Source organism: Stegostoma tigrinum, chromosome 6, assembly GCF_030684315.1.
Source record: "Stegostoma tigrinum isolate sSteTig4 chromosome 6, sSteTig4.hap1, whole genome shotgun sequence".
NCBI classification, from domain to species: Eukaryota; Metazoa; Chordata; class Chondrichthyes; order Orectolobiformes; family Stegostomatidae; genus Stegostoma; species Stegostoma tigrinum.
The window spans coordinates 61199145-61214794 of NC_081359.1; the positions used below are offsets into that span (position 1 = coordinate 61199145).

The 15650-nt window shown below is 41.3% G+C and overlaps 1 protein-coding gene across 4 annotated transcripts in view; it reads left to right on the top strand.

Annotated features, from left to right (window-relative positions):
• The window catches only part of LOC125453670 (interleukin-1 receptor type 1-like), a 65073-nt gene that overhangs the window by 13347 nt on the left and 36076 nt on the right, over nucleotides 1–15650 (top strand). For 2 of the 4 annotated variants that reach the window (XM_048533520.2, XM_048533519.2), the window contains one exon: nucleotides 9558–9643. The exons of the other annotated variants lie outside the window; for them this stretch is intronic. In XM_048533520.2, coding sequence (XP_048389477.2) covers nucleotides 9562–9643 — 82 coding nt within the window. In that variant the 5' untranslated portion in view covers nucleotides 9558–9561. The remainder of the gene's footprint in view (nucleotides 1–9557; nucleotides 9644–15650) is intronic. 4 annotated transcript variants of the gene reach the window in all.

Here is a 15650-nt window from a genome sequence, read left to right on the forward strand (position 1 = left end):
CCAAATTCGGCTTTAGATTATATTTTCTGTCCATGTTTGCCTGTCTCTGTATTTGCAGGTTAACCCTGATATGGTTTTTGTCATCATGTTAGACTTCTAGTATCACTTTCATTTCCCCGCCTGTAGTCACCTGAATTCCATACTGCATTCTTGTATTTTAAGAACATAAAAATATAAGAACTAGGAGTGGGAGTAGGATTCACCTTTTCGCCAATCTCCTACCCCAACTCTCTTTTTCTGCATGATCTATGTACGTCTTTATTCACTTAGAATTTAAACAAAAATCTTCTTGCCCTCCATCTTGAATATTCTCTGGCTGAGGATCCACTGTTCTCTGAGATAAAGAGTTCCATAATTTACACCCCATCGAATAAAAAAAATTCTCTTCTTCATGTCTGTTTCTTCTGAAACCAAGACCCCAAGCTCTAGCTTCCACAGTCAAGAGAATTTAGGTCAAATTGCCAATCATGTTGGGGAGATTTTCAAGAGTTTTCTTTTAATCTTTCAAGAAAACCCTTAGAAAAATAGTTGAAGCGGCATCTCCAGGTTCATCTGGTGAAGCTGCTTGCTAATTTTGTTCATTCCCTTTTAAATTATGAGGTTGGGTTGCTGCTTGTTACATCAGAAGGTGACCAGAATGTGCTGAGCTATCAGATAAGATCAGGGTGTTTACACATGAATGAGCTCTGCTTAAAAAGAAATGCATGCATTGTGTGCAATTGCATGTGGGTTCATAATTCAACTTGCCCAAATCAGGTCTAACCAACAAGAATAGCCCCAAATGAAAGATGTTTCCCTTGATTATGTTGTTTTGAGAATGTTTTTGAATTGTTTTATTTTTCTTAGACTACGCTGACATTAGTAATGCCAAAAGCTTACATTGAAACCATAAATTTAAATCATTTTGTCTTTTTCCACCAAATACATAGCAAGTATAACTTTGAAAGTTATGCAGCGCTAATGATGGACCAGATAAAAAATCATTTGATTTTTGATGAGCTTTTAAAACTGGTTTATTAACATTACTAATCAAACGATCATCTTAAGATGCTGCTTGGCCTGCTGTGTTCATCCAGCTGCACACCTTGTTATCTCATCTTCAGCAATTACTGTTTTATGATCTGCTTCAGCTATTCATTAGACTCCATGCTGAATGGGAACAATTTTAGATAACAGATATTTTTGTTGGCATTCAGCAATAGTATCAAAGATTTGAAACTTTCTAATTGAATGGGACTGTGTTGAAAAAAACACTTGGGGGAAATGAGTTGAAATAAATGCTTCAAAATTATAAGCATAAACTAATGTGGGATGTTTTTCAGTTACCACAGAAGCCTCAATAATTACATAAACAATATAGATGTTGTATTCACTTATAGTTTGAAATGATATTAGTTAATTCACAAAAAACACAAATTATTTCCCAGCTTTATCTGTTTTTCCTACCCCCACCCCCCGAAACACACACACACACACACACACACACACACACACACACACACACACACACACACACACACACACACAATTTCAATTTGATCTTATTGCTGTTTCCCTGATTTATTTTCTTTCCCCATTCTCGTCAGATCTACTTCAACCTTTGCCAATTGTAGAGTATGTAACCATGAGTTTTTGTCAGTCTATCATGTCGTTTTCACAGTGCTATCTAATCAGCATTAATCTTCCCTGAAGAGTTTAATGATCTATTTGCATACTAGCATTGAAGGTTTAGACTTAATATTATTCATAAGCATATTTTTGAACAAAGCTGAATAATCACAACAAAGCATTGATATATCAAAAATAAGTAACCGAGTAATAATAACGTAGGTAAAAAAGGAAACCAATTCCTATTTTTTGACTTACCAGGAAATGCTGCTGGAAATTGCTTCAATTTAGTAATTGTATCAATCACAGTTTTTTTTAAAATCCATTTCATGTATTTGGACATATTCTAAACATTGCACACTCTGCAATATTAACATTCTTCTGTTAGATTCTATATTATGTGAAAAGCTCAGTGGAAAGAATGGGGTGAATAAATATAATTTCAATCTTATTTTTATGATCTTTGCCTTGTTACAGCTGAACTGTTGACACTGATTTGATTTGTTCTTGTTTTGCTTTACAGCTTTTACTGTGCAGCACAAAACTAATTAAAACACTGCAGTTGTAACATTTCCCAGCTATTTTAATTGCTGTAATTACAGTTGTCTGCATATTTCAAATTTTTGCTAAAATTCAATTCATCATCTTGCTGTGAATTGCACTTGAGTGAGAGTCCAAACTTTTGTTTACAAGTTGTAAGAAAGAGGATAACCTTTTTCTGTCCTGGCTGGATATAAACTGAAGAATAGACAGGGAATTGCATTGTTCTGTTTTAATAATAAACTTCTTACTGCATTTGAACAAAATTTCATGGTCCATTATAATCCTGTTAACTTCAGTAGATCAGAGATCCTCAGATTTGTTAAAGTTGCAATGTGATGTTGTGAGTATAACTTGAATCTTGTTAAATTGGGTGATGTATTTGTTAGAATTTTACAGTGTCTGCGGTTTTGTGTACAGCTTTCTTTCTGCTTTGATTCAGACGAAGAAATTATTGTCAGGGCATTGCGCAGTCAGTACAGATTGAAGTCTGTGCTGTTGTTGAGCATATGTTGGAGGTCAGGATAATTTAGTGGTCGCCTGTTTGTTTAAGTAAATTGGGGAGGTTTCAAAGCTCCTGTTTCATGGTCATCTGAGAGTTGGATTGTTGCATTTACATCGGACTTTGGTATGATCCTTTATGACACATATCTTCCTTCCTGCAGGACAGGCTGGGCATTGTGCCTTAGTAGAGTACATTTCCAGGAAAGGATGTTGCACTTCAGAATCTCTGCACTGCCTGATTCAATTGATATACCTCCCATATATTTCAAGCACAGATTTGTTTTGAGAACTATTCTTCCCAGAGAGGGAATGTCTCATCAGGCAATTATCAATCTGAGTTGAATTTCTTGCTTGCTGTTGAGGAAGGGTGGGATCATCTTCTGATGAGCTGGCCTAGTCAGCAGGGAATTGAGTCCTCTCACATCCTGTGTGGCCTCAGAAATGAAAGTTTTAAATTAAACTGTGTTTTCAGGCGGTGAAGTGTGGCACCAGATGATAATCATTTCAATCTGAAGTGAGAGTTCTTTGAGTGGCAGTCTTGCAGCACTAACAGTTCATGTACGATGGTACATCTCCAGTCCAGAGATTAACTGCACTAGGTTTGCTGGGCTCTTTGAAAACTTTTCCTAAATGATTTAACTTCTGTCATAAGGCTGACACCGCCACATGTGCTCTTCTAAAGAAACATATTTGTGTTCCCCCTCCTCAGGACTCTATTTGTTTACTCAGAGTTATTGACTTGCTAACTTTCTGTAAAATATAGCTGGTAATGTAATTTGATTCTCTTAGTTGAGTCTCAGTTACTTCAGATGACAGAGTGAGACGCTTTTAACATAAACAGAATGCTTCCTGCCAAGGGCTCATGATCATGGCAGTATAATCCAGATTCTTCAAATGGTTAAGGAATAAGTACTGTAAATGTTTTTTGAATGAAAGCGCGTACATTGTTTTAGTCTGAGGTGCATTTTCTTTCAACTGTGGCATTTGCTGAGCATATTATGTGAGGGCTAATTAACCAACTTCTTTCCAGAATAATGTTTTACCATTCTAACATCAATGTTTATTTTACATTAATTTTTCATTTTGTTGGGAAAATTGAATTACTCTAAGAATGTGTTTCATAAATTATTTTGGCAAGCCGCAAACCATTTGTTTTCCCACTGGATATGGCTCTGTGCCTATTTGAGTCTTGCCAAATGATAATAATTGTTTAAAAGAACTGAAAGACCCATCTGTGCTTTGTATTCTTAGGCAATTACTGTTCACTGTAATTTAAAAGTAAATGCAATTGGCTTCTTAAAATGATTTTTCGCAATTTAATATTTGTAATTTACAGCTTCCGAACTATGAGAACTTTAGAGCTCAAAATGTTAAGCCTGCCTTCTCTCCACAGATGCTGACAGAGCTGCTGAGTGTCTCCAGCAATTTCTATTTTTGTTTCAGATCCTCAGCATCTGCAGTTCTTTGTTTTATAATCACTTGCTTACTTTGGAATGCTTAACAATTCAAATATAGAAAAAAAGCAATCTTTTGTAGGAAGTCAGACAAATTCCTTTCCCTCCTCTTGTTCCTCTCCTGAAGTCTGTAATTTATGTCGAAATATGAGCCTGGATTTTTTTTTTAGTGGCCAGATAATAGCTTCTGAAGAATAGATGGGAGTTGTGTCTGGGGACTCTGGCAGAATCCCCAAGGCAGCAGCCTGCAAAGGAATTGCCTGGGAAATTGAAGACTCTGCCGGGTAATTCCCATGTGCATATAACCCCTTAAAAGTAACAACTTAAATTGAGAATTTGGAAGGTTTTGCTGTTCAGTAGTTACTCGCAAAAGTTATACTGTTAAACACTTAGTCTAACTCCCAAGTAACTGTTCAACTGACCCTACCATTTCGTCCATGCGCCTTCAAATACCTTTCCCCCAGATCCTAACTCAGCCCTCCCTCAACATCTGGGAACACCAGCTCCCTGCAGTTTGAGACCCGACACCACTCCCCTGAGACTCTCTTCCTTCATTAATGCCTAAATCCACTTCCCATATTCCAGTACAGAAACTCCATCCCCACTGCTGGACCTGACTCCAGCTCCTGCCCCTTGAAACCCACCATCACCGACCACTTTTCACCTTGCACCCTATCCATCACTGTCTTGATGGTGACCCCTCCCCACCTGTCATGCTATCCTTCCAGCACCATAATCTTAATTTACTAATTTACTTACTCTTTCACAGGAGCTACTGAACTAGCTGTGTTATTTTCGACGACTGATTGCTATGAAAAAGAGAATGTGGTTTGCATTCCCTTGTCTGATCCACAATATGAGGGATCCGTACAGCTCTGCTTTCTGAAGTAGTACAGATTGGCATTTGTTGTCAGAAATGGAGAGCCCTCTTGTTTCATAGCGGAGGAGCGAGTGCTAGTCTGCATGAGAATATCAATCCATGGTAAATCTGGTTTATAAATTCTCAGGTGGTGATAACTCCTCTGCTGGTTTGTTCACTTGCCCTTATTTCATGGAAGTCCAGAAAGTGTCAGATCCTGCCCATTTCTAATTATTCAAATCCATTTTGGTGACAGGATAGCATTCAAGGTGGGAACCTTGGTTGATTTAGATTTGGTTTTCCAGATCATGGCCTCCCAGCTACAGATTTTTTACAGGCACTGATGATTAAAAATTACCAGCTATGTGGCCTTTTCAATAAGAAGCAACATACATTAGGACAGAGGTTCTACTTTGAGCACAGTTGATGATCAAGGCATAAGATGTGCATGTTTTGAGAAGTTTCTTCAATTGAATTCCTACAAAATTCCACATTCAAGTTGTTTCTGAATGATTTACTTCTCATAGTTTCAATAAAGTTTCGTTCTTTTCTGAATTTTTTTGCAAATTTACTCGGAAGAATTGGTAAAACAATAATTTGGGTTATGTATTTCAAAACGATACTACCTATGTATGCTGGGAACCTAGTACACATGTTTGGCCTGTAGGATTACTGCTTAGTTCTGTCTATAGAATGCGTGAGATTGTACATCTCATCTTGCCTAGTGGTGATAGCGATGGACAGCCATTTACGAAATATCGCTCAAAGGAATATCACAACAACCCTCTTCTTTGTATTAAAATATTTATCCTTGAAGTATCAAAACTCTTTCCAATACATCAAAAACCAATTCCTTCATTTTTAACATATTATTAAGCAGATCAATTAATTTATAATTCTCTAAAACATACTGGCAGTTTACTTATACCCTCTTCCTTGGTTTGAATTGCTGTGTATTATGATTATGTTTGTTAGTTAGTTGCTATGTGCATTTTATGTCTTAGGTCATGTTATCTAGTAATTTTGTTATTTTGGTACTTGTGATTGTGATTTTGGTCTGATTTGGCATCTGCTCAATTGCATTGTCATGCCATTTGGTGGAATATGGCAGTTATTTCCTCTGGATTCTATGTCATCAGTTGGGTGTTGTGCTTGAACATTGTTTTCATTAGTTTAAGTCGAGTACTTCATTGTCTGCATGCCACCCTTCAGCATCTTTGATCTTTTCTTGTTCACAATCAAAGCATCTCTGAATCTTGGGTATGGGGATGTTTGTACTTGCCTGTCAAATAGAAATTGCAAAATAGGTCCACAGTAAGATGAAGGTTGTAAGTTTAGACTGTGTATTCCTATTCCCATCAGACCGTACTGCATTATATCAGTGATAATGGGAGAGAGATGCGACTGGGAGGTGCAGTTGTTTATTGCAAACCGTGCGAGGGGTTCTGCAAAGCGGTCCCCAAGCCTCCGCTTGGTTTCCCCAATGTAGAGGAAGCCACACCAGGTACAGTGGATGCAGTATACCACATTGGCAGATGTGCAGGTAAACTTCTGCTTAATGTGGAATGTCATCTTGGGGCCTGGGATAGGGGTGAGGGAGGAGGTGTGGGGGCAAGTGTAGCATTTCCTGTGGTTGCAGGGGAAGATGCCGGGTGTGGTGGGGTTGGAGGGCAGTGTGGAGCGAACAAGGGAGTCACGGAGAGAGTGGTCTCTCGGAAAGCAGACAGGGGTGGGGATAGAAAAATGTCTTGGGTGGTGGGGTCGGATTGTAGATGGCGGAAGTGATGAGGCATTCCATTCCCGCACATCCCAGATGTCCAAGTTCTTCAAGGACCGCAACTTTCCCCCCACAGCGGTCGAGAATGCCCTTGACCGCGTCTCCCGCATTTCCCGCAACACATCCCTCACACCCCGCCCCCGCCACAACCGCCCAAAGAGGATCCCCCTCGTCCTCACACACCACTCCACCGACCTCCGGATACAACGCATCATCCTCCGACACTTCCGCCATCTACAATCCGACCCCACCACCCAAGACATTTTTCCATCCCCACCCCTGTCTGCTTTCCGGAGAGACCACTCTCTCTGTGACTCCCTTGTTCGCTCCACACTGCCCTCCAACCCACCACACCCGGCACCTTCCCCTGCAACCGCAGGAAATGCTACACTTGCCCCCACACCTCCTCCCTCACCCCTATCCCAGGCCCCAAGATGACTTTCCACATTAAGCAGAGGTTCACCTGCACATCTGCCAATGTGGTATACTGCATCCACTGTACCCGGTGTGGCTTCCTCTACATTGGGGAAACCAAGCGGAGGCTTGGGGACCGCTTTGCAGAACACCTCCGCACGGTTCGCAATAAACAACTGCACCTCCCAGTCGCAAACCATTTCCACTCCCCCTCCCAATCTTTAGATGACATGTCCATCATGGGCCTCCTGCAGTGCCACAATGATGCCACCCGAAGGTTGCAGGAACAGCAACTCATATTCCGCTTGGGAACCCTGCAGCCCAATGGTACCAATGTGGACTTCACCAGCTTCAAAATCTCCCCTTCCCCCACCGCATCCCAAAACCAGCCCAGTTCTTCCCCTCCCCCCACTGCACCACACAACCAGCCCAGCTCTTCCCCTCCACCCACTGCATCCCAAAACCAGTCCAACCTGTGTCTGCCTCCCTAACCTGTTCTTCCTCTCACCCATCCCTTCCTCCCACCCCAAGCCGCACCTCCATCTCCTACCTACTAACCTCATCCCACCTCCTTGACCTGTCCGTCTTCCCTGGACTGACCTATCCCCTCCCTACCTCCCCGCCTATACTCTCCTCTCTACCTATCTTCTTTTCTCTCCATCTTCGGTCCGCCTCCCCCTCTCTCCCTATTTATTCCAGAACCCTCACCCAATCCCCCTCTCTGATGAAGGGTCTAGGCCCGAAACGTCGGCTTTTGTGCTCCTGAGATGCTGCTGGGCCTGCAGTGTTCATCCAGCCTCACATTTTATTATCTCGTACTGCATTATATGTTAGCTTTTGCTTAGCAATGCAAGTTAAGTAGTTGCTTTCCAGACGTAAGAGTTTCCAAGAATGCTTACCATGTTCTGTAGTCTGTAGGAGATAGACAGACTTGCTCTGCACCACCCCACTCAGCAGATTTCTGCCATGTCCAGGGCAAATATCACAAACTGTGCAGGGCAGCCTTGGACTGCTGGTTTCTATCCAGGTGTGCAAATGCATTTTAAGCATGGCCGCAGCAGCTGGGAGGCTACCCTGTTCCAAGATGTCCCAACACATCTCACCCAGAGGACCACTGTTCCCTTTGGTCCATAGAGTATATGGGATTATACATGCATCCTATCTTGTGTTCAATTGTGATGGTCGACAAGTTAGAATACACCCCCTACAGATACATTACAGCATAATATCTTTTGTACCCACTTCTCTCCTCTTTTTAGCTTATTGTACTGAGGCTTGTAACTGGAGGGTTACAGTACTAGGGGAATGGGTGGGCAAAAGTACAACATGCAACAACTCTGGTGAAATTCAAGCTTGCGGAGCCAATTTTATGACTTAGTCCTGTCCTTGCCCATTCCTGTCATTGCTGAACTTGTACCAACATTATACACATATCTCTGTATATTGGTAAGTGTAAGGCATAACTGAACATGGACACAATGGAGTTAGCAAAATCTGGGAAAATTACTCAAGTGACCTCAAATGTAAATATATATCCTGATGTTCAACGCACAATTATTGTATTTTAACAATTGTATAAATTTATCTTGTTTCTCATATCAACATTTTAACGATTATTGAGACTTGGTTTCACACTTCAACCTCATGTGTTGTTGACATTGCCACTTTCTTTCTGCACATGTACAGTTTGCAAAAAGAGAAGTATCAGATGTTAGTGTTAGCGGAAAAAGTGGTTTGAATCATAGTGCCAGTCCATGCACTCTGAATAACATGATCTTAAATAACAGAACATGATTTTTAGAAAATAGAAAGGAACTTTTGTTAAATAGATTGGGAATGCAGTAGTTAGTTTCCCACTTTAGTGAGAAGCTGTCATAAATTTTCCAAATATTCCTAAGATCATAATTGCATCAAAAAGATTCAGCTTCGTTTTGGAGCCATTTAAAGACTTGTAATTGGACCAAAACACTCGATGTTATTGTAGTGGAATGTCATGTTTTGCGAATAGGCCTATTTCTTGGCCAAATGTTGCTTGGCCTGCTGTGTTCATCCAGCTCTACACTTTGTTATCTCTTGAGTGAGCTGTTTTTTAAGTGGACGTCTCGTTACATTGCTTTTATCAGCTTTGGGAGAATTCCACCAATAAAAATGAGTAAACTGAATGGGAGCTCATGCACAAATCATCGGATGAGGGTTACAAAACAATAATGTAGGTTCTTGACTTGTGGATGGGACTTTGTACATTCAATTAGAACTTTTTCACTTGAGTTTTGGTGTCATTACCCATATTGATGGATTGTATGTTACCTCCTGGGAGCTTAGGAAGTTGATGTGTGTTTGCTGAGTATCCACAACTTTTTAATTGATGCATGTTTCTATTTATTTTGTTTCTTAATTGCAGGAAAATGGCTCATTCAGTTTTTGTTACCTTCTTTGGATTATTTGCATTGGTTTCAGCTTTGCCCCAACAATTCAGTCCCACTGAAAGTAAGTAAAATGTTGTAAGAAATCTATTAAAAGATTATACTGCATAACTTTTTTGTTGTAGAGAGTAATCACAGACATGTCTAGGTCTAAACTTTCCTGTCACACTCAAGTTACAAGTGAGTGGATTAGTCATTGTCAATTTTTTCTTTCTTTATTCATTAATGGGATGAGGACATCGCTGGCTAGGCAGCATTTATTGTCAATCCTGAGTTTCCCAGAGGGCAGTTCAGAGTCAACCATGTTGCTGTGGGTCTGGAGTCACATGTAGGCCAGACCAGGTAATGGTGGTAGTTTCCTTCCCTAAAGCACATTTGTGAACCAGGTGGGTTTTCCGACAATGGATTCATGATCATCACTGGATAATTAATTCTAAATATTTATATTGAATTCAAATTCCACCATCTGCAAATTTCACCATCTGCCGTGGTGGGATTTGAGCCTGGGTACCCGAATGATATCCGGGTCTTTGGATTAACAGTCCAGCAATAATACACCTGGGCCATTGCGTCCCCTATCATATATGAGAAGAAGAAAGGCTTGTACACCTACAGTCTTTTATGTGTGAGATGTTAATGGAAAGATAAGATTTAACAGTTGTGTAATTTAAAAGAAATAGTGAAACTTGCAATCTTAACACTGAATTTTTAAACAGTAACCCAGAGTACAGTCGTGGGATGGTTATAAAGTTGACAAAGATGACTCATGATTCTGGGTTTCACTGGAATTTTATTTTATATCTCAGTCAGCAATGCTCCTACCAATGTGTTCTGTACAGGAAATTAGATTGTGCTTGTATACACAAAGTGCCCAGTTTTATGTTGTCTCTCGGGATTGAACTGAAGTCACAGCATGATCTTCGTGGAATTCACATGATGGTTTCTGTATTCTTTGTCTTTGGATTATGGAGGAACTAGCATTCAGTGGATTTTGCAACTTAGTGAATAAAACATATTGAGATTTATTACATTTCAAATACCAGCACATGAATATTGCAAATTTCAGCTGATCATTAACCCTTAAAATTTACAACTTATGATACTAACACATCTCCTTTAACGCTGTTAATATGCTCATATTTGGGCTGGTATACCTGATACATATCCATGTATGAGGTAACTTCCAAACAAATTTTCCACTAAATTGTACATATACATAATTGTGCAGCAAGTTGGATGGCACTGTGAAGGCAGTTCACACATTGTTTTCCTTAACATGTTGGATGCATATGTGGCTGCACAAAAAAAAACAACTATGCATGGAAATCAACAGCCTGTGCAACAAAGCAAACTTAGAGGGAACATTATGTTGGTCAGCTGGAGTATCTAGCTGTCTGTCTCAAGTAACTGCAAAGAAGCCAGGCCCTGTCTCCAAGCCAACCTTAATTTACAAGTGCACAGTAGCTAGCTTGGAGTCAGTCCTCAGCTGGGCAGATACTACTGTCCTGGTTTTATTGGTCAGCCAAAGCTTTCCTGATTGGCTCGGGTTAATAACCCCAATCAAGAATTTTTCAGATAACCAGGTCAACCTGGTCCCAATCAGAACATCCCTTCTCCTCACAAGCTGGGGATGTCGGCCTCGTCTTGCGCTTGTTGCTTTTCTTGCAACACGTTTGCCCCAGGTCCCGTTCCTCTGACACACAAATGGGCACAGGTGACGTGTACTGGAATGTGGGCCACTTCTTGCGTCTGGGACATCTCAGAAGAGTCTCCTCCTGTTCTTCTGTTGGCAAGGACATTGAATCTGTATCCATTTCGGACTCTGAAGTTTCTTCGATACTTGATGGAGGGAGTGCACCTGCGGTTTCTGCCAGGCCTTTGGGCTATTCTGAGGGGTCGGCTCTGTTTTGCTCCTGCCCCCGTTTGCAAGTTAATGGCTTTCACGTGATCCATGTGTTTGCTGTGGACCTACCTGAAATTTGTAACTCACTGGATCTGACTGCGCATCGATCTCACCATGTACCCACAGAGGGCCATTTCCGTGGTTCCGACACTAAACTTCTTCCCCTGTATTAAATTCCCTCTCTCGCTTAGGGGAGGTGTTTGTCTAGCATTGATGTTCCAACTGCCATTTCATGCTCCCACTCCCGCACCGTGTCTGGGAATATCAGATTTAACTTGGTGCAGAGCCTTCTCCCCATCAGCAAATCTGCTGGAGCTATGCCAGCTGTTGTATATGGGGTGGTCCTATAATCGAACAGGAACTGGGACAGTTTGGTCTCAATTGACTATAGACTAATTCTTTAAACCTGCCTTCAGTGTTTGGACTGCTCTTTCAGCTAGGCTATTGGACGATGGATGGTATGGAGTTGTTCTTATGTGCCGAATGCCAAATGACATCTGCTTGTTCGTGACCGATACTTCTTGGAGTCCGTGAATTGTGAGTGACGCTCGCAGCTTCTCAATTGACCCCGAGTTTGCTGACCGAACCTAATGCAAATCCACCTGCTGTGAATGGGTATCCATAATGACCAGGAACATTGAGCCCCTGAAAAGTCTGACATATTCGACATGCAACCGAGTCCAGGGTTTTCCCAGAAATTCCCACAAATGTGGGGCGCTAATGGTGGCAATTCCTGTCCTTTGTTGGCACTCCGGGCACTGCCCGACTAATGCAGTATGTCAGCATCTAGCCCCGGCTACAAGGCATAGCTTCTTCTGGCATCTTCATCTTACAAACCCCTGGATGTTCCTGGTGGAGTTCAGCCAGTATCTGACAGTGACCGTTACTCAGGATAATCACCTTTGCTCCCCACAGTGATAGGCCGTCCTCTACAATGATCTGGTCTCACTGGGCCCAGAAAGGTTTCGGTCCTGGTTGCGATGGCCCTTCAAGTTTCACCCATTAGCACCAGCTGTTTCAGTTTCTCTACTACAGGATCTTTTTGTCAGTATTTGGCTATTGTCTGTGGTGACTGCAAAGGTGTCCAGACAATTTAAAACCTAAATGGCCTGTTCCAAAGGAGGCATCACTGGTGGAGAATTTGCCAGTGGGAGGTGGCTCAGGTCATCCACATTAGCCACTTGGCTTCCTGGACAGTGCTCTGACTTGTACACATGGAGAAGAAGGGCCCAATGCTGAATTCTGCCGGAAGCTGTGGGTGGCACCACCTTGTCTGTCTTCGGTAGCTCAGTAGTGATCTGTTACTATGACAAATACCCATCCGTAAAAATACTTTTAGAACTTTCTTACACGATAGATGACCGCCAAATCTTCCTTCTCCATCTTGGCCCTAGTTGCATTCAGCATCAGCCAAAGTTCGGAAAGTATACGCTATCGGGGGTTCGTCCCCAATACCATACAGGGAGACAACGCACTAATTCTCACTTTGGATCGTAGTTGGCCAACTCCTTAGATGATGACACATGCTTTTACGTTTCCATGAAGGCTGCTTCTTGGCTTTGTGACCATTTCCAAGGCTGACCCTTTATTTACCAGTCCACAGTATGTCAACCAGCTTGGAATCAGCCCACAACTGTGGAGATTCCAATCTCCTGGGTATACTCTTTCAATTAAACTGTACAAAACTGCAAAACAAATGAAGGTGACACTCAACAAAGCAAACAGTAATTTACAGGGAAATAGGGAAGGTTACCAAACTCCAAATCCCGCCGTAACTTGTCATAAGAAAAATTCAGGCAAAAGTATGCATGAGATAAATTGATACAAACAAACAATAAGAAAGCAATACATGCAACACTGACACCCCTGGAAAACCAGCAATTGGCCTCCCCTTACTCACGTTCTAACCACCTCTAGGACAGCCTGCCACCTTTCAGTTCTCAGCCTGCCCCTATGCACCTTCCAGCTCCTAGCCCGCCCGTACTTGCCTTTGGCCACCTGTAGGACAGCCCGTACCTACACCTTCACGAGACAACAGTTTTCGGCATGACCTACAAGCCTTCTGATTCTAGGGGGAATCTACGCACCATCTGGCTTTTGGAATAACCTACTCACCTTCCAGCTCTCGGTAAGGCCTGCTGGACCCAGGGACATGCAAAACACAGTACATATGAAACAATCCAAACATAAAGGCCCAGGCCTGAGTCCACGCCTGAAGGCAGCAAGCACACACCTCGCAGCATACGCAGCCCATCTCTGGGGCCTGATCCGCTTGCAGAAACACAGGTGGCACCTGGAGGCCAGACCTACATTCAAGCATAGGCCTGGCCCATCCACAGAGGCCTATCCCACTCGTAGAAACACAGTCCACTCTCAAAGGCATAGCTGACTCATGGAGGATAAGTCCAGCCACAAAAAAAGTGAAAGCACGTGAAACTGTAAAGTGCAAGTACTTAAAACTGCGATGTTAGGAGCAAGCTTTGCTATGAAGTCATTTTTGCTTCGGTTCTAAAAATAACAATTCACAGGCTGTAACCAGCTTGTTTAAAAGAGCAAGCAGTTTCCCACAGAGAATTAAATCCAGAAGTAACACTGGCTGTGACCCAGCCAGCCTGGAAATCAGTTCTCAAAAAGTGAAAAAGAATCCATAGTATCACAGGCTGTGGTCCAGCCAGCCTGGGAGTCACTCAGCAACTGTGGAGATTCTAATCTCCTGGTTATTTATTTTTGTTTTATTTTTCAGTCATGAAAGAAAGAAATGCATAATCTCAACCTCCTTCCTCATGTGTTGATTGTATTTGTGAAATAACTGCACCGAGGCTGGTGTGCTGTCACCATGTGACCCTTTATTTACTTGTGCACAGTGCCACTGGTCGTGGTCAGCCAACTCAGAGTCAGTCCTCAACGGGGGAGATTCTAATCTCCTGGTTATATTGGTCAGCCAAAACTTCCTCAATTGGCTTAAGTCAAAAACCCCAAACAAGAACTTCCTAGTTTACAAGGTCAATCTTGTACCAATCACTACATTGTTTCTGGATGGATTAACATTCTAACATAGGGGAGCTGAGAGCATATTGCCTGAGATGTACCCCTTTTACTCATTTAATTCAGTGCAGAATATAAGAAATCAAAAACTGTCATTCACAGTAAGACAAAATGTATACGTTAAAGTGATGAATTCCTGAATCTTTGCGACATGTTTGGCGTAGGTCTAGTTGCACATGATTATCAAGGATTGACGTCAGACAAAAGAAGTTGTCTGTTCCAAGTTTGGTAATTTTGGTAGTATGATAGCTGTGGTACCAGACCCATATACTGGACATTCGAGCAAAAAATCTGAAATTTATTTTAATGTGAATTTAATTTTGAAAGCATGTGGAGAATAGATGTTTTGAATAATTTTCTGATAATTGCAAATCTGAGTTCCTTGCTATGTTGATTGAATCACCAAGAACTCAAAGACTAGTTGCAAACTCCGTTTGTAAAAAAAAATGTGTAGGTTTAAATGATTCCTTTAACATCACGTTTCTTTTTTATTTCCTCATTGTTCTGCCTTGGTTTATTTTTCTGTGTTTTCAGATGGCAACGGAGAGTAGCAACACTGTGCAATACTTTTCACTGTATTTTGTAACTAGATATTTGGGACATTAAACAAACCAAATCAAATCAAGTTATTGAAGAATGTTAGCTTTCTATTATTTAAATATTCTGTAAAGAAATTACATTTGAAGAAACTTGGTTATTGATTTTGCTAAACTTTTTGTGGATTGATTCAGACTTGTTTTCTTTCTGATTTGTGAGCAAGCTGTATATGACTTTCAAGTAGGTTTTCAATTTGTTGTCCAGTTACAAAACTGGTGTTGCCAATAGGCGGCTGGTTTCAGGAATCACTTGGTTTTCATTTCCAAGGATTTCAACAGTGGATGTTGAAAATAATCAAAACTTTGTGGGCCTGAATAATATTAATCAGCTGTAGAAATAATGTAGGCATGTTATGCCAATTCTACTTATAATGAATGTGTTTATTATTTCACCCAGGTGATGTATTCCACATAACATTGCTCATTAGATTATATTTGGATCATAAGGAATTATCTTTTTTAATTTGTTATTGGGAACATTTCTGCAAAGTTTAATGTTGTTTTAAATACCCAGAGAAAGTGGTGTA